The 23,164-nt window shown below is 36.6% G+C and overlaps 1 protein-coding gene and 1 long non-coding RNA gene across 2 annotated transcripts in view; one reads left to right on the top strand and one right to left on the bottom strand.

The window, feature by feature from the left end:
- Nucleotides 1–1,428: 1,428 nt before the first annotated feature.
- LOC111869007 (solute carrier family 26 member 10) overlaps nucleotides 1,429–23,164 on the bottom strand; it is a 54,144-nt gene continuing 32,408 nt past the window's right edge. The window contains exons 7-14 of the mRNA XM_023860179.2: nucleotides 22,173–22,277; nucleotides 17,771–17,904; nucleotides 16,863–17,025; nucleotides 13,395–13,571; nucleotides 11,585–11,857; nucleotides 7,165–7,353; nucleotides 4,024–4,137; nucleotides 1,429–3,345 (exon numbers count right to left, since the gene is read on the bottom strand). Of these exons, the coding sequence (XP_023715947.1) occupies nucleotides 3,178–3,345; nucleotides 4,024–4,137; nucleotides 7,165–7,353; nucleotides 11,585–11,857; nucleotides 13,395–13,571; nucleotides 16,863–17,025; nucleotides 17,771–17,904; nucleotides 22,173–22,277 (1,323 nt within the window). The 3' untranslated portion in view covers nucleotides 1,429–3,177. The remainder of the gene's footprint in view (nucleotides 3,346–4,023; nucleotides 4,138–7,164; nucleotides 7,354–11,584; nucleotides 11,858–13,394; nucleotides 13,572–16,862; nucleotides 17,026–17,770; nucleotides 17,905–22,172; nucleotides 22,278–23,164) is intronic.
- Nucleotides 6,141–11,529, top strand: LOC117282679. Its single transcript, XR_004513516.1, has 2 exons — nucleotides 6,141–6,648; nucleotides 9,163–11,529. It is a non-coding gene; the product is annotated as an uncharacterized LOC117282679 (long non-coding RNA).

Below are 23,164 nucleotides of genomic sequence, written 5' to 3'. Positions count from 1 at the left end.
GTTTCCAAGCACTATACATGACACATGAATGGCAAGCGCTGACGTAACATGACTGACTGCGCATTCTACTATAAGCCAATTACATAAGTACTAAAATACAGTACCTGCTTTATAGTAATTGTTCAAAATGTCCTCCGCCAGCTGCAATGCAGTTTTCGGCATGCATCATGAGGGATTGGGTAGCAGAAGCAATGTTGCCTGAATGGTGGCATATGTGCTCTGCCACTGCAAAAATACGATTCCGCAGTACTTCTCGTGAATCTACCTTAGTTTCATAGACTAAGGTCTTCATGTGGCCCCAGAGGCAATAATCTAGAGGCGTAAGATCTGGCGACCTCGGTGGCCATGCAACAGGACCACCACGACCTTACCAGCAGCTAGGGAAGGATTCATCTAAGTAGTGTCTCACATGCTGAGTGTAATGTGGAGGAGCCCCATCATGTTGGAAGTACATTTGCCTCCTTATCGTTAACGGGATGTCTTCCAACAAACATGGTAACTCATTCCTTAGGAAGGCTCCATACGTGTTTCCAGTTAAATTGTTGTGAAACACAAAAGGTCCGATCAACCTGTTCCCAAGCACACCACACCATACATTCACAGAAAATCTCTTTTGGAATTCGTTTCTATTATCTCATGTGGATTATTATGGGACCACGTATGAATATTTCGTAAATTATTTACACCGTCCAGGGTAAACAACGCCTCATCACTGAATAAAATGACGCTTAACAGTTCAGGATGAGCTTTTATCCAGTGGCAGAAATCCATACGCTGAGCATGGTTGCCTGGTTCCAGATGTTGTACTCTTTGATCATGGTAAGGATACAACTCTTCATCATGTAAAGTTCACCACACCTGCATACGTGATACACCGATGCAAGAGGTCGTTCTACGAGTGGACAGACGCCGAGTTCTCTGAACCATCTCAAGAATGTTCTCTCGTGTGTTTCTCATTTGTACATCCTCCCTTTCTGACTGCACAGAAACACTCGGAAGAGAACCAGTCTCATGCAGTGTCTGGTGAATTCGCGTAAATACACGTCGAGATGGAATCCTTCGACCGGGAAAACGCCTTTGGTACTCTTCAACAGCAGCACGTGCATTGCCACCGCAAAATCCATACACAAAATGCATATCACAATATTCAACGTGTGAAAACAAATTCATTTCAGCAACTCCACACAACTAATTTACCAAGCATTCACCACGCTGCCACAACCTACTCTGTAGGTAGCATATGAGCCACCAGCTTACGGCTAGTGTGAATCACTGCACTCAAGGACAAACAGATAACGAGGTCTCAGCTGACAGGTACAGTGCTTGGACCCGCCAGAAGGCCACACTTTTCTTGGGCCATTACATCCGTAACCATTCAACTTTGGAAAGGTGTTTTGGCTTATATCGGCATACTTTAACATAAGGAACACCCTCCCGAAGTTTGGTCCATTCATCCTGGGACACCCCATATACACCAGTTCATATATCTGTATTTTAATTTATACAGTAAAGTCCGCGTATACAATTTTTAGTAAAATCCATACGTTTGGCTTTATTCTCAAAAAGTACCCTACTATTGCCATTGACATGCATTTCAGTTCCCAATACGTGATCACAAAGGCATGTCTGACTCATGCACGTTCAGTATATGCAGTCCTGACCGGAGTCTGGTGTTTGGAGATTTAACATGATCATAGAAAGCTGACTGACAAAATCTCCTTGAGCCTAAATAGACAAACGTTTGATTAATTGCGACATTTCACTGTGACCTCTTACAGTTCTGACTGACTCATTGATAACAGATGCTTCTTATTGCCATGTTGAATGAATTTGTACTTTTTCACCACTATGGATGAATGAACTGTGCAACAAAAGCTATTTGTTCTTCCAAACATCTACTGCAAAATCGTTATCGTGTGCAGACCACAAAATCATCATCAAAACGATTAAACCACTGGTAACGTTGCAACTCCAATGGCACATACCATGAAGGTCTTTGTAATTATGATGTAATTTTCAATACCATCCCATGGTACAATTTATAGCCAACAAAATCTTACACTCAGAATCTTCTTAACTTGTAGAACCTCGATTGCCTTTCACGCCTCTAGAAGTTGGGCGCCATATGGTAACGTAGGAAACGTGCAGCACGCAGGGCCCACCCTACAGTTTTCGCAGTTGTACCATGTTTCACGACTTTGACCCTTTCCATTGTCAACAAAATGAAGAAACTTGAGTAGAAGGTGACACCTCTTCTCACTGAACATGTCCAAACATCTGGGCATTTCCAGAATTTTCCTCCAGGAAAAAATAGCTCTTGTTATCAGGTTTTGGTTGAAGTCCTTGTAACAGAAGGAATGCCAGTGACTTTTTATTTCATTTCTGTTCATCTCCTTCCAGTGATGGGCCTTAGATCTTAGTTTTAGTTTAGGTATGTTTTCTAAAAATTTATGGGCATACCGGTTTGTTTCTCTGGCTGTTCTACAATTTCTGGTGTACAAAACAACTCAGGGCATACTGGGATCTCCCAAATCAGTATTTAGGCCAGATTTTCCAGTAAATAGAAAATGTAGTTGCTCAGCACCTGTCTGCACATATGCCATGCAGCATGCTACTGCTGCCACTGACATTATCTTCTTCATCGGAGCCGACTCTGTTCACCCCATGACAAAACTTTCACATTTATTTCATGTCACTACTGCATTTGCTCTCAGAAATATCACTACATTTTTTCTCTTGCAGTAGTTCACTTAACACCTCTTCATCACTCACGTGCAACTTCTTGCTAGGACCTAAACTTAAACCCAGGACAGCTATCAAGCACTCAGCACCATCCTATAACACTTTGAATTAACTATAAGATCTAACAAGCACAAAGTACAGATTTGCATTGCTGAGTGTCATTTATACAGTGGTGTAGTTGGAAATATGCATGACATATAGAGACATCATAATCACTTACTGGTTAAGATAGGATTCAGTCTGCATCTTCCATGTCTCGGGATGAGCCCTGTTTTATACGTATGTGCAGATTTGTGTCCTCATGACATGGCAACTTCTCAGTCTATGATTTTAAGGACCTTTTGTTTTATTCACTTTGTGTCAGACTCCTATGACTTCCTGTGTCTTTTAGTGACAAACACATTTTATTCCACAGAATTGAGACAATTCCAGTGGCTAACTCCCTAAATTAATATAAGTATATATACCTGAAATTCCAGCCAAGTAAATGGTGATGTCAATCTTGCTGAAGGCCTCATTGAGCAACTTGAGGGCATTCACACCAGAAGGATCAATGTAACTTAGAGCCAAGAAGTCCAAGATAATGTATCGGATCTGCAGTTTCTGGCCATAAAACAACTGAATTAAATAGCAGAATTATGAAGAATTTAAGGGAAACTCATGAAGTTAAGAACAAACATAATATAAATCTAAAAAGAAAAGAAATGTAGTAGAAGATAAGAGCATCACGTGGCAGAATGGAAAGTGATGGGGCATAGGTGGTATCAGTTAAATAAGAGGCTTAACTACTGAGTGACAGAATTGTGAACTGATATTAAAATTTTGCAGAAAGTTGTTATTGCAATTTGTTTCTATAAAAGTTGAGCACAATAGACCATTGAAGGTTGCAGTGGATGGGCCAGATAATTGTGTTCCACCCCTTATGCATGCATTCATTCCCACAGAAGTTATTTTTTGTGGGTTTCTTCTCTGCTCTTTTTCATTCTGAAATTTGTGAGTTAATACAAGTAACATATCTTTCAGTCACAGAAATTAAGAGGGGAAAGTAAAAATGATTGTAATATTTTAGAATGTAAAATGGGAATCTTTCAACATCAAAGTGAAATTTCAAAGGAAGCTGTTACTATACAGTATACTGTTAAATGAAGTATGTTTAATAACTTCAATTTTAAAATGGGAACAGTGAGAAATATACTCTTAGTTGTGTTTTCAGCACTGCCTGAAATGAAAAACACATTTGCTGACTGATTACTTCCCAGGTTTTGTAGTTAGTGGACTTACTTCCTCAGTAAAGCTTCCATATGAAGAGGCTTGAGGTCTGATGGGTGTGCTCACAGTAGGCTCATCTACATGATCCTCACTTTGCTCCACAAAGCTGATATTAACAATACCTTCCTGCACAAGAAAAACCATTTAAATGGAATAACTAAACCTGATATGCACTATATGGATTATTAATATAAAAGGTTGTTTATTAAGTTAACCCCAGCATGAACTAAACCTGCTTTATTATTGAATATTGTCACTGTTCAATATAACACACATGATCCATTTTGATTCTTTTGAAGGAGAACTTCTTGAACAGAACCTGTACTGTTCAGTTTATTAGCGCTGTAAATCTGTTCTCCCACAGAAATGTCTTAGAAATCTGAATAGAAATAGTGATCTGGACTCCAGTGTGGATGGTTGAGCTGGAAGATATTGTCTTGCATAACAGCCTAAACTTTAAGACAGAGGGGTGTTCATGAAGAGCTTTCTGCTGCATTTTTAGTACAATTACATCATTCAGTATTATCATAGTGTGTGATAGAATTCACCAACAATTGTTAAACTTGAGTTGTAGGTAAGATTTGAGGTTTTCACAGCGGTGACTTTGAAGAAAGTAGTCTTCTGGGATGTGGCGCCATGAAAATGTGGTGTTAACCGACGTTTCGGAGGAACGTATCGCCTCCGTCTTCAGGATAGAAGGAAAAATAAGAAAATCCACAAGCGAAGAAACAGTGAGAGCAGGTGCAGACAGACTAATGTCATATAGCTGAGTTTATTTCTGACATTAGTCTGCTTGCACCTTCGTTATTATGTTATTTATGTTAATGTAGTAATGGAAGCTGAGATTGCTTAGTTGGTATGGTGATTAGGCTATAGGCTAGACATCCGAGGAATGACAGTTTGACTCCCTGTAAAGGTGAGAGATTTTTCCCTTCTCCATAATGTCATAACCTCCAGACCAGATCTAGGACCCACCAGTCACCTGAACTACGTAGTACAGTGGGTACTGGAGGGCTGGTTCATTGAGGGTGAAGTAGCTGGGCCATGAAACAGACCACTTACCTCTATATATAGCTGAGGTCAGGAATGGTGGAGTTATACCTTCACTTCCCCATATGTCTTCATGATGTTGTGGTTAATTAATTATGCCCAGGGATAACTTTACGTTTGTTAATATAACAATTGTATATATGAATGTTTTTGTCAGACACACTGTAAAACATAGAGATGGGAAATTATTTATTATAATTTATATTTATAAACTATTGGACATGCAGATCTTACTCTTTTAACACTTCTTTCTGAGCTTCAGAAGAAGGTTGCAGTTTCAATTCAAAATATGTGATTTCGGTATTTATACTCATATTTTCCGACACTTATATGGCATAGAGCTGGAAACTGTCATTGGTAAGACCTTGTTACTTGTAGAGTTGTGTTTTTCATTTGGCTGGGTGAAAATATGACTTCTTTCACTGCATTTTAATATAAGATTTTATATAGTTCACAATCATTTTCTTGTTCCATTTTCTTCTTATTATCATTTGACATAAGGATTATATCATTTTCTTTCCCTTTACACAGAAAAACCAAATTACATCTATATATGAAGGAGGTATCTGAAATAAAATTTCTTGTGTTGCTTGTAGGTTTTGAAGAGTTTCAGGTTCATCTCATGCAGTATGACAAGAAATGTGAGTTTTTTATTATTGTCTGAAAACATCTGTCAGTGACATGAGAAATTTAACTTCGTGTGCTCCATTTATGCAATTACTCATGTTCACAAGTGCACGTTCTATGAGAACATACTTGTTGATTTAGTAAGGTAAAGATGATAAAGGTAAAGTTGTCCATGTGCTTGATTAGTTAACAACTGTGCCATGAAGAAATGGGTGAGTGAAGGTATAGCTCCACCTTCCTTGACCTTGAAGCATACAAACGATTTTCTTGTACAGAAGCAAATTTGCTTGTAATATTGCATTTCTTATAAAAAATATAATATATTCTTGGACTCTTATTTTTCTGTAGAAGTATTGTCCATAATTGGCACCAACTTCGCTGACAAGCGGTGGTCGATCAGTCAGTATGGTTCGTTTGCGGACTAGAACTACGGAGTTTTTTTTTTTTATGTCCACAATTGATAAGAGAGGGACAACTTTTAATGTCTGAAGATGATATTTCAGTGTTTCAAGCTACTGCAAATGGAAATATGACAGGAACTAGAAGTAAGCATGTGAACAATAAAGCAAGGTACTGTATCTTGGCAATGCAGAGAAATTGAGGATTTTTCCTAATGACAGCAAATAAGAAAGCAAAATGAATATGTATGAAGTTTTGAGGAAGTGTTATTAGTGTAGTGTTCCTGTGTTAAAAACTATTATTAAATATGCATATCTGAAGTATATTTATGTCTGCAATTCTGTGAATTTCGGTAGATAGCATACAAAGTTTGGGTGGGAGTGTTAATGGATGCAATCAGTAATATATTTTAAATCATATAAAAATGAATTTAGTGCTTGCTGTATCTAATGTTTGTTATGCAGTTTTGTTTTTTAAAATCATTTTGTGATAGGTTTTGACTTTGCATTGATTAGGCTGCATTGAAGCTCCCAGTTTTGTCATTCTTCATGCAGAATCCAGGTATGTGTTTTTACAGTACTGCTTCACTGAACATTTTATGCCTATTCAGAAGGAACTGTTACTAATGTTGATAAGAAGCAGTTTTGCTTTCTTGGTTTTTGTGATATTCCTTGGTCACTCTGAAGCAAATACCATAAACTAAGCTACATCCATTTGTTACTCCACTCCTTTCAAATGCACCATTCATAATCCCCTTCAAATTTTTTGTTTCACACTATATAATCATTGCAGCCACTATGGTATTGTTAACAAGCCCAGATACCGGCTTCCATCCTTGAGGGTATTCATGAATTTTCTGTCATTCGAGGCAAATTCCAGAACACAATATTCATAAAATTGCGTAGTGACAGCCTCCTTCCATATATTTTTCCAATTCATTATTCACTAATCATCCTTTCATTTTATGATATATTGTCAGAGATAATGACAGCATCATTTAAAACGAAACAAAAATAATATTGCTAAGTATGGAATGATGAGATTGAAGCATTAATATCGTTTGCTCTCTGTCCTTACCCTCGCTTCTTCTGGCGTACTGTTGACCCAACCTGAGGTTCGACTCCTCTCCAGTTTATTTCTACGTGCCAACTCAACCTGTGGGTTTACGCTCACAAGCCGATACAATTCATTCGTGAAGTGGCTTCTTGTTGCAAAGTTTAGTCCTCCACAGTAATGGAAAATTTTAATTCCTGGAATCTCTCGAGACTGAAAGAAAAACATTTTATAATATCCTGTACCAGCAGGGTTGAAAGGAGGATTTGGGATTTGTCTTAGTGGGCTGACTGGTTTGCATCACCTTTTCATAAATCATCAGACTTCGACTGTGTTTTGTTGGCATGCAGAAATTGTATTTAAGGAAAAGTTATTGCAATTGTGATAAATGTGTATATATTTTAAAATTTAATTAGTCATGAACAACACATTTCTGTAGACCAAAGATGAATATTCATGCTAGATACTAGTAGCATTTGATTGCACACTGTGAGACAATGATTCCATCCCTGATCAATGCCACATGATGTACTTTGGGCTGTGAAAGGAGGAGGTAGCCTCCATGGAGGTTAGCTATGAATGTGAATAACTCACAGGTGGTTATTTACCTAACTTAGCAGTTGAACATATGGTTAACCTGTTACTGTAAAATAGTTCTATATCACAAAACATGTAACAGATATTCGGATTAGCCAGATTCTTTTAAAGGACACAGGCATAATATAAAGGACACTATTACTTGGAATATTAGATGAGATCTGAATTGTCATGGGTGCAGAAATCTGGATTATGTGACCTTCTGTGTTATGACACCTTGTTTTCTCGTGGGTTGGTGTCACATAAGAATCATTGTGAATCATTGGCTGTGGAATGTACATGTTCAACTCTGTTTCCTTGATGAGTCCTTTGGCTTCGATGTTCATAAAGTGAACTGCAATACACTGTAGGAGTTTAGATCATTTGAGAGATATACTCACAAGAAGGGACATTTTTTTATTTTACCGTGAAGAAGTGATTTTTTACTATGAAGAGGGAACAAGAAACCTGGTTCAGGAATTGACTTTTTAATATTAATATAACAGCAGGTGCAGTTATGAAGTAGAGTTTAGTAATGTTAGAATGTCTGTTTATTCTTTTGGAGTTAGTGATGTGATATTTATTTTGTATCTTAATGAAGTTTTAATCAACTTTTGAGTATAACGTAAGATTGGGTGGGGTGCACAGTGGCCATTTCTAAAATTCAGTGATATACACCTGCAGAATGCAAGATGTGCTAGTTGACTACTATACCAATTAGTTGGGGGGAATAATCAACTTCATGTGACAAATGTGGTCAGTGTGAGTGCAATTTTTCAGCTTTGGCCAGAACAATTGTAACTGTTCTTGTATCGCATAAAAATAGTTTGCTCCAGAAAGGAAGTTACGTTATATATAATCCTAATAATCTGGGTTCCATTTGTCCATTTATTAAAACTCTTATTGTATCGAACATGGTTGATTGTAAAACACGGGGAGTCCAAAGCAGCCTGCTCTCCCATGCGTAACTGGTTGCATGAGAGTGGTCGTATGTGGCATGCAAATCTTTTTGTTTGTAAGCATCCCATCACTTCTTATAAGACCTCTCAGACTGGTACAATTGAAAGTTTGCTTTTACAACCACAGGTGATAGCAATCAGACCAGCTGGTATGTTACCGACCTCAGTTGCACAGACACATAGCAATATCAAGTTTACTAGTCAAGTGTTATGGCGGTTTTGTTACATATTTATTGCTAAGTACTTGGTAGCTTCAGTGTGACAACATTCAGTATGACTGGTTGCAGATGGCTCATTGCATGCAGTTGGCTTAGCACAGTCAGCTGTGTCTGTAGAAGAGGAGCCTAGTAGATGATCCATGCCTAAGAGTGCACAGGGTAAAACTGTGTGCACTTGTAGCCAAACCACTACTAGTTATTATAAAAATTGTGTATTATGTTAATTTAAGGGAGATTTCTAACATTGGAACTGTATTCTTCTGTTATAGGCTATGGGAAAGTAAAAGAAGGAAAGAGAGAAATCATAAAATTCATCACTAAAATACTGAAGAATGTTAATTGATGTCTAGAAGATGAAGAAAGAAAAAGTTTTATCATTGAAGGCCAACTCTCAGAAAGGGGTTAAGGATGGAGCCTGCCAACTTCATTAGGCCTCTCCAGAGCTAGCTTTTTCAATGAGAAAGAGAAAGAGTGGCTGAATGCTGAAAAGATGTAATCACCGAATTCTGTTTTCTGACAATTAGAATGTGATAAGAACTAGCCTTTCAGTATCCAGAGTGTAATGGAGCTGATCATAGATTTTACAGAGAAATGAAAACAGTAATAAAGGACTGGGTAATATGTTTTTTCAAAGGCAGAATTTATATGTTTACCTGAAAGTGTAGCATTCAGAGAGTTACAGTCTTAACAGAGTTCTTGTAAACAAATTTGCTGATAATTTATGTACAGTTTCCTAGACACACGACTTCCTTCCCAACAGAATTTTCAACATGAATAAAAGTGGTTACTGCACTGACCCCAGTAACTTGTTTAGGATGATTGCAGAATAGGACAGATAATTTGTGGGTAAAATTGTGTCCACATATTGTGGACAACTGGTCACTGTTGTTTACTGGTTAAGAAATTCTATTGTTATCTCATCAGCTAAGATACCTTGCAATAGAAGAATGTACAAGTATGATGAATTGTATTCTGTCACTGGAACTCTACCACTGATGTCTAATACATGATATATGAAAAGAGATCTTTCCATTCAGTAGCTGAATCATTTTTTAAATAACATCAGGGCAATAGAAACTGACCCATTGCTAGTTGTTTTTGGCAAACACATTCCATTGCAGCCTGGAAGCAGTAATATTCTACAGAGAGAACAGTGTAACTATGTTAAGCCTTCCTTCTCATGCATCACACAAGCTTCAGTCTCTGTGCTTTAGCTCTTTTGAGCCCTTGAAATTGGCATACATACAAAATCTGATGCCCTTTTCCCCCCCCCCAATCAGGCAAATGAACCAGTACCACAAAGGAATGTCATTTGCTAATTTAAGAGAACTGAGGGTAGCCAAACTAGGTAAAGTTGAGAACAGCTTCAGAGACCATGGTATTTTTTCCTTTAGTCCTGCACACGTTTCATTTTGTTTTGAACACTGTTGAGAAAGAAGCAGTGTAATTGCAGCATTACAAGAGGATGAGGTATTGCCAAAATTGTCAGCCCGAACTAATGATACTGCATCTGTAAATATCCCTGCCTGCTGTATGCCATTCCACACTGAAAGTACATGCATTTCTAACAACCAAGTTCCCTCAAATTCAAGCAGATATGAGCAAGAAAATAGAGGTGCAGATTTGTCAGAAAATCCTTATAGAAAGTCTGCAGAAGAAAGTGTTCGAGAAAATGCTTCTGAAGAGATGGAGAAGACTATGGTATGCAGAAGGAATGTTGCAGAAATACACCAGTCTGGCGAAACTCTTTCCTTTGTGATTAATGTTATGAACAAAGAATGACTGTACTGGTGAGGACCAGCAGCAATTTACCCAACCCTGGCAGTAGTAGTTGCATGGATCCCAGAGTCTAAAGACAGAAAAATATGGTCTCTACTCCCGTGGAACCCAGAACCAAGATTGACTATGCTGACAAGTGTCAGCGGCAATTTACCCAGAACTGAAATCAGAAGTCATGAGATGGATGAATATGGCCATGAGTTCCACGGGACCTGAAACCAGGAATGGCTGTGCTGGTGAAGATCAGCAGCAATTTACCAAAAACTGAAAATGAAACCCAGAATGACTGTACTGGCAAAATCCAGCAGCAGTTTAGCAGATCAGAGTTGTTTCAAGTGGTCAGTCAGAAAAGGTAACGCAAATATTCAACAAAGAAAATTTTAATCATGAAGTTATGCAGGTATCAGATGAAGAGAGGCTATACAGAATTCTGTGGTATAATCTGGATGTGATTAGTGCATTAATTAATAGGAAAACATGAAATGAGCAAGTTTTCATGAATTGAAAGAAGGGACATTTAGGAAACAGAATCAATGAGCTGGAAACAATAAGAATAAAAATATAAATTTTTATTGAGGCTTAAATGAATTTGAAGAGTGTTCTATGCAGTGACATAAGAAGGAAGTCTTTTTCAGTGACACAGAGCAAATTAAAAACCATACAGTGCCATTGTGTGAAACCTGAATCTTATTTGTATGTGATATGAAGCATATGTAGCTTAGCTGAAATTTAAGGGACCTGTGTATATTGTATTCTGTAGAATTTTACACAACTAATCCTGCACTTCCTGAAGTTTACTTGTCCTATATCATGTAAGAATGATCTGTAGAGACGAAATAAATAAATAAATAAATAGAGTGTAACTGCATTTATGATAGTAACAATATTCTAATGTATAATCAGAACAATTACCTCTTTATACCTGTTGCAATCAAGATAAATATCCATATTTGGCATGGCTCCTAATAGACATGTGTAGGGTTTCATGCCTTGTACTAAAATAGAAGCAAGGGAAAGTCCCAGCCCCACCAGCAGACCATAGTCGATGTCCACAAGGACCACAGTGAGGAATGTGATGATCCAAACCAAACCATCTAACTTAGACAGTCGCCAGAAGGAAGGCAGGTCCTTGGCTTGCAGCAGCATTCCCTTCAGGGCCACTACAATAATGCTTGCCAGTATGCACTGCAACAGAACTTCTGTCATTTTTAGTTCTTTCAATCTGTGCAATGATTTCATCAAGGAAGAAAGCAATCGTTTATATGCGTACTGTGATTACAAAACTCATAATTCCATGAAGACATCTCTCCTTGTTCTGCATTACTTGAAACAACCAAATTCATCATTTAATGTTACTTATATTGACATGCTGGTATATGTAGGAACTCTGCTACCGTCAACACAACAATATCTCAGTATTACGTTAAGATCTTTATTTAGTGCGACATGTTTCGGTCATACATGACTATCATCAGGTAGGAATACGTATAGTTATTGAAAATACCGATACCAATCCTTATCAATGCAACGCGTCGTATTGAATATTAACATAAAAACTTTGCCTGAAATTGGAGTATANAGGTATTAAATATATATATATATATATAATAGGTGGGTTAGGGTTATGTATGCCATTTAAAATAATTTATATTAGGGATATATCCTGCTACTGTGTAGAACTTTGGGCATGTGTATTGTGTAGGTCTTGTTGCCGAAATTCTCCGTAATAAGCCCAGTATGTGAGGCCCAAAGAGACGTTTTCAGCGATGTGCAAGTTTGGTGATATGTGGTTATTTGGTATGGTATTCCCACGCTATATGTCATATATATATATGAAACGTGCAGTGTGGCATATGTTTCTTGTCTCGGCGTATACACGTTTGGTGTGTACGGTGTGTTCTACATTGTGCGGTGGTTCAACATCATATATATATATATATATTCACCTTTGTGAAAATCTCAAACCTTTTATAAGAATATAGTTTGCTGGAATACTACTTTACATTAAATAGTATTTAATACTCAGACAGTGGGGATAATTCCAGTCACCATTAAAATAATAATGGTGGAAAATAATTTGAAGAAATTGGCCTGATGCAGATGTTGTGCTCATATCAATGGTTTGTTTATTTATCATTTAGAGGCGGTTTGAACACCAGTACTATGTTAAAATGGAGCATTCCACCAAGTTTATATATCATATGTTATGATTGCAATAGAATATATTTTGTTTGCTGCTGACCCTTGTTAACTCTTTATAGGGAAGTGGTAAATATGCACATTACTTGGTTTAAATTAAATAACACAAAACTTCACCCTCACAGTTGTGCATTTCATATAATTCTCAAAGTAAATGGTGATTGTTTCCTTAAACAGCAATAACTGGCTTTTCTTTCTTATGGAAATGTGATGTGTTTCCTGAGATACAAGAACTGACTTTCAAGTATATGATTAAGTGAGCTTCAGCTTGCAAATAGTTAATAGAGTAAGATATTGCATAAGATAAACAGTAGGTTGTAATATTTTATGGTTTTCTCAGTTCAGATGAATGTTTGTGTAATATGAATATTTAACGACTGTTTAATATGAATATTTAATGATTATTACAGATAACTTGAAAAGTAGATGTGAGATTTGCTGCATTCAGTTCATGGTTGTAATGAAAATCAGTGTCTTTATGTGTATACGGTATTACTCCCATTCTGTATTTATAAATATTTACTCTGGGTAGAGGCTCAAAGAATGGTCCAATCCAAAGCATCACAGTGAGGAGAATCAGGCATGATATTAGGCTGGTTAGCTGAGTCTTGCCACCGACTGTCTCCTGAACCAGACTTCTTGAGAGTGATGCGGTGATAGGCATGCAGGAGAAGAAGGATCCCACAATATTGCTTGTGCCCTGTGTAGGACATATAGTTTTTTACAAGATGCACAATGTTCTATCGATAAAGCTATATTAAAAGGGAGCAAATTCATATAAACAGAAATTATATAAGCCAGTTTCCCATAAAGTCATCATGACTTCTTAGATAGCAGAGCTTATGAATTATTTAATTAGTTTTGTACGCACATACTTCCAGTCCATAAGACCAACAAAATGTTTATGTAATGACAATATAACATTTACTAATAATTATGTAAACTAATATGAAATTAAGAAGGATGTGATGGGCGAGCATGGAACCTGCATGAGAGATATCAGAAATTAATATAAGATTTTGGTTGGAGAACCAGAATGATAGAAACCTCATGTAAGACCAGGGTGTAGATGGAAAGATAATATTAAAATGGATAAAAGAAGTAGGATGGGTGAGGTGGATTTATCTGGTTCAGGATAATATTGTGATGTAGGCCCTACTGAGCATTCTAATAAATCTTGGGTTCCATAAATGGTGAGGACTTTTTTGAGCAGCTGAGTGGCTAATAGATTCTGAAGAGGGACTCTTCACCTAGAAGTTAGTTTATACATATCAGTAGAATTAACAGTGCTATATCCTAAAGCAAGTAAAAATGGACCAAGTGGGTTGATGCAACAGTAAATATTCTAATTCATTTTGGAGGTGACTAATATATATCCCAGCCAAGATGCTGGCTGTCATGATTGAAATTGTTTATATGCTTCCTGAATCTCACCAAGTGAATGCCAGGATAATTCTATAAGATTGGCCATTTCCACTTCCATATTTCTCTCAGTTCATTGTCATTCCATCTCATCTAATTTATTCCATGTAGGTTGGTAAATATTAGAATGATCAAGTCAAAGAGGATGAGGTGGGCAAGGCATGTAGCATGAAAGGGGAGACGAGGAATGCATATAAGATATTGGTGAGAAAACCAGAAGGAAAGAGACCACTGAGAAGACCAAAGTGTAGGTGGGTGGACAATATTAAAATGGATTTTGGAGAGATAAGATGGGATTTTATGGATTGGATTGATCTGGTTTGGGATAGGGACCAGTGGAGGGCTCTTATGAACACAGTAATGAACCTTTGGGTTCCATAAAATGCTGGGAAATTCTTGAGTAGCTGCAGATTTGGCTTCTCCTCAAGAAGGGCTCAGCTCCATAAGTAAGTAAGTAAGGTTGATAAATAAGTAATAATAATGAATTTTAAACTCAAATTTGATTTTTATGAAGCCAGGCAAAAAAAATGCATAAGAAGAAATATTGTTAATTTTCTTATTATGTGAAAATGAAAAAATGCATTGCATAAGGTATATTTAAATAAATTAGCCCCTCCCTTAGCATTATAAAGTTTAGCAGAGTAAATCTTAAATGAGCAAATAAAATAATTTCTCCCATTTCTGTGCAACTCTAATGAAACAATTGAGAGGATTTTCATTATGTGGATTGATGAGAAAGAAATGTGATGCTAATCTGTAAGTTTCAAATTCATTGGTGACAGAAATAAAGAAATTTCTGAAGACTTAAATGTAAATCCCTTTGATCCTCTGGCTCACATTTTGAAGAGTTTAAGGCCAGAAAGGGGTTGTTCAAAAAATTTAAGAAGAGAATTAAATTACCAAAATTCTAGTAAGTCATGGGGAGGCTACCACTGCAGATAAAGAAGGCACAAAGAAATTGAAGATTTAATTTGTAAAATTGATGGAAGAGGGAGGCTGTCCTCAACAGCTGTTCACTGTTGATGAGATTGGTCTGTTCTACAAGAAAATGCCCAGGGGAATATGCATCATCAAGGATGAAACTACTTTGCCAGGCCATAAGACTAAGAAAACTTTTTACTCTGTTTTAATGCTTCAGAAGATTTGAAGTTGAAACCAATGCTTTTGTACCATTCTGACAATAAAAGTGTTCCCAAGCAACAAAAAGTCGTCAGTTTTGCACTGGAGATTTTTTTGAAGCCAAACCACAAGGTATGGACTAGGCAGCTTTTTTACAAACTGTCTTATGGTGTTTCTGGGCCTCTCTTTGAAGTCCAAATTGACCAAAATAAGATAAAACTAAGGCTCTTTTTCTACTGAATAATGCACCTGGTAGTGACCATGAATTTGTGTCCACTTTGACTAATATATTTCCCTCCACTTCCTGTGGCCTACCACTACATCTTTGATCCAGCCTACTGATCAGGAAGTCGTTCAAATTTCTAGAGGCTCTACACTGAGAAAACTTTCCAAAAATATCGTGAAACAATATCAGATGATGATGGTATAACAAGGAAGTAATGCTGGAAGATGAAATTTAATATTGTGGGGGCTGTAATGAGCATTGTGGCAGGATGGCAAAAAGTACCAATTTGTTGCTTCAACCCTGCATCGAAACTTTTTTAAAGCAGTTCGACAAGTTGAGGTGTTTGGTACTGTTGTTGATAAGGAAATTGTCTTGCTTGAAAAATCAGTGGAACCTGAAGTGGACCAGAATGATGTAGACAACCTCATTCAACTAAATGGCAGCGAGCTCATCACTGAGGATCTGCAAGAATTGGACACCTTCATTGAGCATGTCGGTGTGAAGGAGCAATGAGACCAAGATGACGACATGTACACTTCTGAGATCAAATTACTTTTAACTACGCGGGACACTGTTAAGTGAGTGATGTCCACACATCCTGCCACAGCATAAACATAACTGTTATATTGCAATTTTGAGGACAAAGGGGGTTTCTGCTTCAAGAAATTGTTAGTGGATAGGAAGAAGTCAGTGCAGTAGGTAACTCTTGACAGTTTCTGCAGAAAGAGACAGTAATTGAAGCCATCAACATGTTAAGCCAACATCCCACAATTTTAATTTTACACTCTATGCACATTTTAATTATTTATGCATATTTCTATTACTGCTAATCTAGAGCCACTACAGTCCACCACTACCAATTGAGCTACCATAGGAAGTTTCTATTAAAATTAAAACTTCAGTATGTTCTTATGATGTTTGTTTACTAAATTTGTGTATTTAAACATCAGAAACTGTGTTTATAGAGTGAAAATTTCAAATTCTGATCATGCTGGAAAGAATTAAGCTTTTAACTTAAATTTCATAAATTTGATTAATTATAAGTCAATTAAGGATGCTTCTGATGGTGCCAATTAATATCAATAATGGACAGAACACTGTATCCCCTCCAAAAAAGGGTTCTATAACTATCCTTCATGTAATGAAAGAAAGAAACTTTTAATGTATCTTTATTCCAAATTCTTAGATTCTGACAGTATAACAGTTTGAAACTTTTTACAATACCTGAGCAAATAGTTCCTGGTTAGAGTCCACTTCATAATTATGTCTCTGAGCAAAAATTAATGCCATTGACATTGAGATAGTATAAGCTACCATTGTGATGGTGAAGCTGTCCATCATAATTTTTGGAAAAATTGTGAAGGCTGGCAGTGTTGGATATGGCAACCTGAGGACAGTTATGTAAATTGTTACATGAGGATATCACTTGGTGTGATCAACACTCTGTGTTGAAACATGTTCATCAGTCATTTAAAGAGTTACTTGTTTATAAATTATAAATGAATTATCCACTAACTGACAACACAGGAAAGGCTCAGAAACCCAGCTTTGGATATCTATCATTAGACACATGCAGCATCCAAATATTAATTGAAGTTACTTGGTATAAATCTATAGTAACAAAGCATAACTTCCTTATAGTCTTGCTCTCAGTTTGGAGCTAGACACTTCTCCTTGTTGGAGATAAGCAATTTCTGTAAGAATTTGTATAGAAATACAGTACCTTAGTGTCCTTTTACTGATACGTTTTAAGAATTTTTTGCCACGGTCTTACTGTAATGTTCCAGCGCCTCTCTTCTACAGGTTATTGCCATCTAGTGTGCATATATTTAACTAAGAAAACTTGAAATGTGTATAATTGTCTGCTGAGAATGTTTCTTCATGCGGAAGTTCAGTGAAAGTTCATTAATGAACTGCAAAGCATTATATCTTAGAAGACAGAAATCTTCATAACCTCAAAATCTGCATGATTCTTCATGTTTACATTTTTGTATCTGACATGCCATGCTCTCTGATAAGAGCAATGAGCACTTTCAGTTACATACATTGCTGTAAATTGAACCTCATGACATCTGTGTAAAGTTTGTCACCTAATGAGGGTGTAAATTGGATGTGTGATTATGCTTACTTACCCTGTTGGAATATCACCTACAGGCTGCAGCCCATATTCATCTTGCAGATTGATATATGTAGATACCAATGTTCCAATTATGACAGCCATCAGTTCTATGGGAATGGGTATGACGGATCGTTTTCTCACCAGAGGCTGCCAACATATGTGTCACATGAATGACAGAAGTAATTTAATTATATATAAAGTCTCGTACAAATTTTTCCTGCAGAAATTTCCATTTTAATTTCTTCTGAAAGTGAATTTTCAAGTACTAGAACAAATATGAAGATATTTAGTGTAATGATCAAGCTACTGATTATTAGTAAGTTGATGATTAATGTCATCCAGTTTGAGATTCTGAAATCTTGGCTTTATATTCAGTGTGGAGGCATGTGATGTTTTAATTTTGAATGCCTACTCTGAATGTGCTTCTATGATATCCTGAATTTAGTTGTGTGCTCTGTGCATGAAATATGTTTATAAATGCTCTGTTAAAAATTTTACTCTGTGCTCACAATTATCACAAGATGGTGTGATGATGAAATGGAGAAGTTTGATATGAATGGGACATACAGCATGCATGAGAAAATGAGAAATTCATACAGAACTTTAGTCAAGAACCCTGAAGGGAAGAGTTCAAATGAATGTCTTGGAAATTAATATTAAAAGTTATCCTGAAGGAATAAAGTAAGTTGGTGCAGGTTGGATCCAGCTAGATAAGTAACTTTTTTTTTGGTCCTGTGGTGGGCCCCTGTGATCATAGTAATGAACCTTTAGGTTCCATAAAGGGGAGGGAATTTCTTGAAGAGTTGCATGAATGTCACTTTCTCAGGAAGAACCCTGAACATAGGACTTCATTGACAGTATCAATATAGAGGTAGACTGGCAGTGATATATCCCATTGTTCTCATGAAGGGCTCAGTGTACTAAGATTGTGTACATGATACCATAAAATACTTCATTATCATAACCGAAAATGTGTACAAATTTTTATAATTTGACATCAAAGTGGGTAAGGAGGATATTTTCAAACCAATGAGTGGGAATGAGAGTTTACACAAATTTATTAATGATAATGGAGTTAGAATAGTAAACTTTGACACATCCAAAAATCTAATTGTCAAGACTAAAATGTTACCTCATTGTAACACTCATAAATTTAATTGAACATCTCCTGATGGAAAGACATGCATTCAGATAGGCCATATTTTGATAGACAGGAGATGGCATTCAAGTGTGTGTGATGCAGAGTATTTCAGGGGAGCAGACTGTGGTACTGATCACTGTCTTGTGGTGTCATAATTTAGAGAGAGACTGGCAGTGAGTAAATGAACAATGCAAGTATGGAGCGATTCGATCTCAATAATCTATATGAGGTAGAAGGTAAATAGTGGCATCAATTAAAAATCTCAAATAGGTTCGCAGCTTTGGAAAACTTAGACACTGAGGTGGATATTAATAGAGCTTGGGAAACTATTAGAGTATAAAAATTTCAGCCAAAGAATATCTAGGTTATTATGAATTGAAGAAGCGTAAGCCGTGGTTCAATGAAGGATGCTCAGAATTATTAGGTCAAAGGAAACAAGCCACATTGCAATGTTTACAGGATGCAAGCCAAATAAATGGGGATAATCTGAACATTATAAGACACGAAACCAGGGAGCATTTGAGGAATAAAAAGAGGGAATATCTGAAAGACAAAACTGATGAGCTTGCAACAAACAGTAAGAACAAGAACGTTAGAAACATGTACGAATATAACTAACTTCATGGTGCTGAGCCCTCCTTGAGAAGCCGCCAATTGTGCAGCTACTCAAGAACATCCCAGCATTTTATGGAACCCAAAGGTTCATCACAGTGTTCACAAGAGCCCTCCACTGGTCCCTATTCTGATCCAGATTGATGCAGTCCATACCACCCCAAACTCTCTCTCTAAAATCCATTTTAATATTATCCACCCACCTACATCTTGGTCTTCCTCGTGGTCTCTATCCTTCTGGCTTCCCCACCAATATCCTGTATGCATTCCTCTTCTCCCCATTTATGCTACATGCCCTGCCTTTTAACTTTATCATTCTAATTAAATTTGGCAAAAAGTTCAAGTTATGAGGCTCCTCATTAAGCAGTTTTCTCCAATCTCCCATCAGTTCATCTCTCTTTGGTCCAAATACTCTCCTCAGCACCTTGTCTCAAACATCCTCCAACCATATACTTCCCTTAATGTCAGAAATCAAGTTTCACACCCATACAGAACCACAGGAAAAATTGTAATTTTGAATATTCTAATTTTTATTTTTTAGACTGCAGATGAGAAGACATAAGATTCTAGACTGAATGGTAGCAAGCTGTACCCAAATTCAGTCTTTCCTCCTAAATCAAGTTTTGATTTGTTACTGTCATTCCCAAATATCAGAACTGTGCTATATCTTCAAACAAATATTAGCTATCTTTATGTCGTGATATTGCCCTTCATTCTGATGATGAGACAGCAGCATACTCATATACTTGGATTTCTCTGTGTTTACTTCTAGACCAACCTCCTTACTAGCATCAATTAAGGTTCCTTTGTTTTTCTTTATGGTATCTATGTATCTATCTATTCATATCATCAGCATAGACCAGCAACTGATGTGACCCATTTAATTTTAGTTCCACCTGGATTTCCTGGGACTTCCTAATGGCATATTCTAAATCAAAGTTGGAAAGGAATGGCGATAAAGCATCTCCTTGTTTTAAATTATTCTGGATAGGAAATTTATCAGACAAATATTTACCTACACGGACTTTACTATACGTTTCGTTTAAACACATTTTAATCAACCTAACTAGTTTCATTGGTATCCCAAACTCTATTAGAATATTGTACAATACTTCCCTCCCAACTGAATCATAGGCTTTCTTGAAGTCATCGAATAGCTGATATATTGTCTCATTATACTCCCATTTTTTCTCCAGTATCTGACAAATGCAAAATATCTGGTCAGTAGTTGATCTATTTTGTTGAACCGACACTGATGATTCACAATAATTTAATCGTAGCTGCACAATTGGAAGGTTCTCAAGAAGGGTTCAGCTCCCTGAGTATATATGGACTTAACCTTGAGAGAAGAATATTGGATAAAATGTTGTATGAAGTTGATAGCAGTGATATCCTACAATAATTTCTACACTCAGTTTTATCACCCTTCATGTGAAGTGGTACAATAATAGACTCCTTCCACTGATAGGCAATTTTTCCTTATGCCAAATAGAAGTAATTAGTGTATGATCTTAGAACGTAATATTTCACCTCCTGCTTGAATAAGTTCTGCCAAAATTTGATTACTACCTGGCAATTTATACCTTTTCAATTTTGCAATAGCAATTTCAACCTCAAACCAGCTAGGATCAGATACTAATGGCTCAGCTGTACATATTTCTATCTGCTAACATCACTGAATCTATGTAGATTCAATAACTGATAGAAATACTCATAGTTCTTCCACCCATTCAAAGTGTTGTGGGAATCTGCAAGCTGATCGCCATTCTCATCTTTCATGAATGGGGGAGAAGAGGACTGCATATAGGATATTGGAGGGAAAGCCAGAGAAGAAGAGATGACTAAGAAGACTTAAACATGGGTGGGAGGATAATATTCAAATGGTGCTTAGTGAAATAGGATGTGGTGATATGGACTGGATTAATCTGGCTCGGGATATGGACGAGTGGTGGGCTCTTTTAAGGAAAGTAATGAACTTTGAATTCCCTGAAAAACTGGAAAATCCTTTAGTGCCTTAGTAACTAATTGCTTCTCAAGAAGGACTCAAGAACTCAACAGCATGGAGTTTGTTCTTGAGGATTTGATGTTAGTATCTGGTAGTTGTGTAGGTTCTCAGAAGTCACCAGAAATGAAATATGTTTCCAGACTGAGTAGAAAACTGTTTTTTCGTTCATTTTAAGATTTTATATTACCAAGTTAGCAAGTTGGACAACTAACAGACACATGTGTAAGTTGAAAATGAAAATAATTTAAAACACATTAGAATTCTTATGAATAGGATTTTACTGTGAGAATTACAGTATTTAAATGTGTATAAATATATTTGTATTTTGTAAGGTGCAAAATTTAATGTAACAGTTTTAGTAGTTTGTTTACTATTGTTCAACACCCCTGAAAAGGGAGACAGAGAGTCAAATCATGTAAGATGGAAACAAATATTTACTTATTTTAATTTTGTATAGTTTATGTAGATATATAAGTGATTTTGCAGTTTAAATTTTTTCTTCATCTTGGAGTGCCTTTCCATCTTTAAGGGCTGGGTGGCTCATTTCTTTAACTAATGAAAATCTGTCTATCCACTTTATGAGACTGAAATAATCCACAGTGTTGATGGCTGCCCTGATTCATGCACATGCATGGAGAAACCCTCCTGTGCACTTACCTTCAGGATCTCATTGTTAATGGCCAGCACAATAATTGTTATGGAAGACACAACTAAAGCAGCTGTATTAACTTCCTCAATTTTGTTGAATATCTCAATGTAAGCCTGAAAGGAGACATCTTCCATTAATAATTTAACATCTTCTGGCATGTTGAACATACTGATACAAATGCTTTTCAGAGAAAATACAAGAAACTCTATTGACTGAAGATTTGGGAGGGCATATTTCGTGTTTTGTACATTCCACCATGCTAGTTTCGTGAAATTGTGCTGCTAAGCTGTTAGGTTTATGATACATATTAAAATACAATAATCAGATTTTAAAGTATAATGAAAACTGAAGTGCTGTTTATCCAGCACTTATCATATACATGTACAAATTAGAACTGAGAGCTTTCTTTGTTTATCTAAGTGATACAACATTAAACAAACAGTATTAAAATTTTGAACCTTACATCTAAAAAATCTGGAGCAATTTCAAGTTACTAGTTAATAGAGAAACACATTGTTTATGTATCTAGTCTCTCCTCCTCAAGTTGTTATGGGTGCACCAAAGTTCTGCATATTTTGGATAACGTTTCTAGTTCTGTTTGAAGTTTGTTGAAAGCAAATGGTGTCTTCATTTCATCAGACTGGGGTTTCTTGAACCACTGCTTGTTGGTATGGAGTGCAGTTAACAAATATCAATTATTTTACCACATTTATGTAACGAAAGTTAGTGGACTTCATAACATCTTGACTGTCTTCTCTGTAACATGCAGACCAGCTCTGGAGTCAAACCAGCCTTCATTACAGTGGGTACCAGGAGGTGTTTCCCTGGGTGTAAAGTAGCAGCAGCTTGAAGCTAACCGCTCACCTCTTGTGCCAAGGTTAAGTCCCCCAGACATCTTCATGGGGTGGTGCTTAATTAATTAAGCCCAGTGATAAATTTACCTTTTTAGTTTATCTTACTTAATTTTTGTAGGTATTTTAGAAGTTGCTTACCATTACCA

Source organism: Cryptotermes secundus, unplaced genomic scaffold (genome assembly GCF_002891405.2).
Source record: "Cryptotermes secundus unplaced genomic scaffold, Csec_1.0 scaffold360, whole genome shotgun sequence".
Taxonomy (NCBI): Eukaryota; Metazoa; Arthropoda; class Insecta; order Blattodea; family Kalotermitidae; genus Cryptotermes; species Cryptotermes secundus.
Note: the sequence above shows the minus strand (reverse complement) of the source record. Positions and strands in the feature narration are given on the sequence as shown.